Source organism: Gavialis gangeticus, unplaced genomic scaffold, assembly GCF_001723915.1.
Source record: "Gavialis gangeticus isolate Ggan-Ray unplaced genomic scaffold, GavGan_comp1, whole genome shotgun sequence".
NCBI lineage: Eukaryota > Metazoa > Chordata > Crocodylia > Gavialidae > Gavialis > Gavialis gangeticus.
The window spans coordinates 7431219-7433069 of record NW_017728973.1 but is presented as its reverse complement, the minus strand read 5'-3'; the positions used below and the strand labels follow the sequence as shown (position 1 = coordinate 7433069).

Genomic DNA, 1851 nt, shown 5'->3' with positions numbered 1-1851 from the left:
CCCACACTCTCCCCTGCATTCCCTCCTTCCTGATTCTTTTTCTGTGCAGACTAAACAAACCCGGATTCTTCAGCATTTCCTTTCTAACCCTCTTATCATCCTCGCTGCTCTGCTTTGGGCTCTCTCCAGCTTGCTTAAAGTCATTTAGCAAAATGCCAGCAGAGCCCAGAACAGGAACACAGGGCCCCTGATTTCCACTCAGATCACTTTTTCTCCCAGAGATGGGTAAGGAACTGAGGTGTCCAGTTCCCCAGCCCTCAGTACTACCTCCTGAGCTAACCCATTTTTGGTGGTAGTAAAGCCCAGACCGGCTAGCGAGAGTTTCTCTTTCTGTCTCTCTCCCCTTCTTGGGGGAGAACTGCATCTCTCTGTAATGAGTGCCCTTTTCTCTTTTGTTTCATCCCAGGTAGCATCAAAGCCAGCCGCCGCTCCTCCTACCTCCTGGCCATCACAACAGAGCGCTCTAAGTCATGCGACGATGGTCTCAACACATTTCGCGATGAGGGGAAGATCCTAAGGTAAGGCTTGCCCCTCACCAGCTGGGGAGGCTAGCAAGCAAACAGCTCTGACCCCTCACAGGGACATTTCTGCCCTGTCCTCGTACTTTGCAAGCATCAGGGTGTCAACCCTTGTCCAGCAGCTGTGCATTATGGGAGCAAGAGCGCTTAGTTCTTCCTGCAGCCCCGGCTCTTGGCTAGTGGTTGGTTTGATGGGTCAGTAACATGGTCCTTTACAGCAAGGAGGGAGATGGAGAGCCAGGCTAATCTACCAAGGTGTGAGGCTAAATACTGTACTTGATAGAAGTATTGCCACTCCATATCCCAGAATCCTTTATGCTGTGACCCACACTGGAGTTTGCCCTCATGGCTTGATGGAGGTGGCAGGTCACTTTGGAAAGATCAGTCTGCAGTGATTCGCTGGAGGCCTCACAGAGAACCAGCAGCAGAGCTGGGACCTCCCAAATGGCATCCTTCCTGCAGGCCATGTTGAGCATCTAAATCTAAGCTGATGCAAGGGGCTTTGCAAAAGAACCATGCAAACCAGCCCCTTGCTGTAATGCCAACTGTGGGGATGCTTTATTCCCTCTCTGGGGCAAAAGCAGAGCTGCTTACAGATACACAGCCATCAGGCAGAGCTGCATCCATAGAGCTCCATATACTGGCTGTGTCTTCCTTTGATAGTCCCAGCACAAAACTTGGGGTAGAAGCTAAGTGTCCTGAGTCCCTCACACTGGTCATGACCACAGCCACTTGCTTCTGTAGCTGCCCAAATCCCAAGAGGAGTCAGGGCTGAGGGCAAAGGGATGACAGACCCTCATTTTGGGGAACACTTTTCTCCCCTCCCACCTGTGCGCCTCCTGCCACATGCTCACTGGTGTCTGCTTTCCTTCCAGGAGGATGCCAAGCCGGGTGCCCAGCCTCCGCATGCTAAGGAGTTTCTTCACTGATGGGGTAGGTGCTAACTCTGAAGACTGGTGTTTGGTGGGGAGTTGAGAGATGTTCTTCCATTATGTGTGTTGCTGGAATGAAGTCCTCCAGGGATGGGCTTTCACCCAGCCTCCAGCTGGGCATTGGTGCCCCAGTGCAGGAGAAGGAACCCCGCCATGTCATTGGGTGAGCATCCTGTCTGCTCCCCTCGGCCATTGTACTACGCTCCTTGCTGCCTTTTGAGGCTATCACACTACTCTGTAATGCCTCCTGCAGCATCATGGCAGTCCTGGTGATCAGGTGTTTCATGGAGAGCTGTTTGTCCCAGTCAGCAAATGCCATGGGTTGGGTACAGTGCACCCACGCAGCCCAGGGTGAGCAGTGTGATGTAGGTGGGCAAAGGCTGGCACTGGCTCAACAGGGG

The 1851-nt window shown here is 53.0% G+C and overlaps 1 protein-coding gene across 4 annotated transcripts in view; it reads left to right on the top strand.

The window, feature by feature from the left end:
• ARHGAP23 (Rho GTPase activating protein 23) overlaps positions 1-1851 on the top strand; it is a 114395-nt gene that overhangs the window by 68728 nt on the left and 43816 nt on the right. For all 4 annotated transcript variants that reach the window (XM_019507751.1, XM_019507758.1, XM_019507743.1 and 1 more), the window contains 2 exons: positions 407-518; positions 1394-1451. In XM_019507751.1, the coding sequence (XP_019363296.1) occupies positions 407-518; positions 1394-1451 (170 nt within the window). The remainder of the gene's footprint in view (positions 1-406; positions 519-1393; positions 1452-1851) is intronic.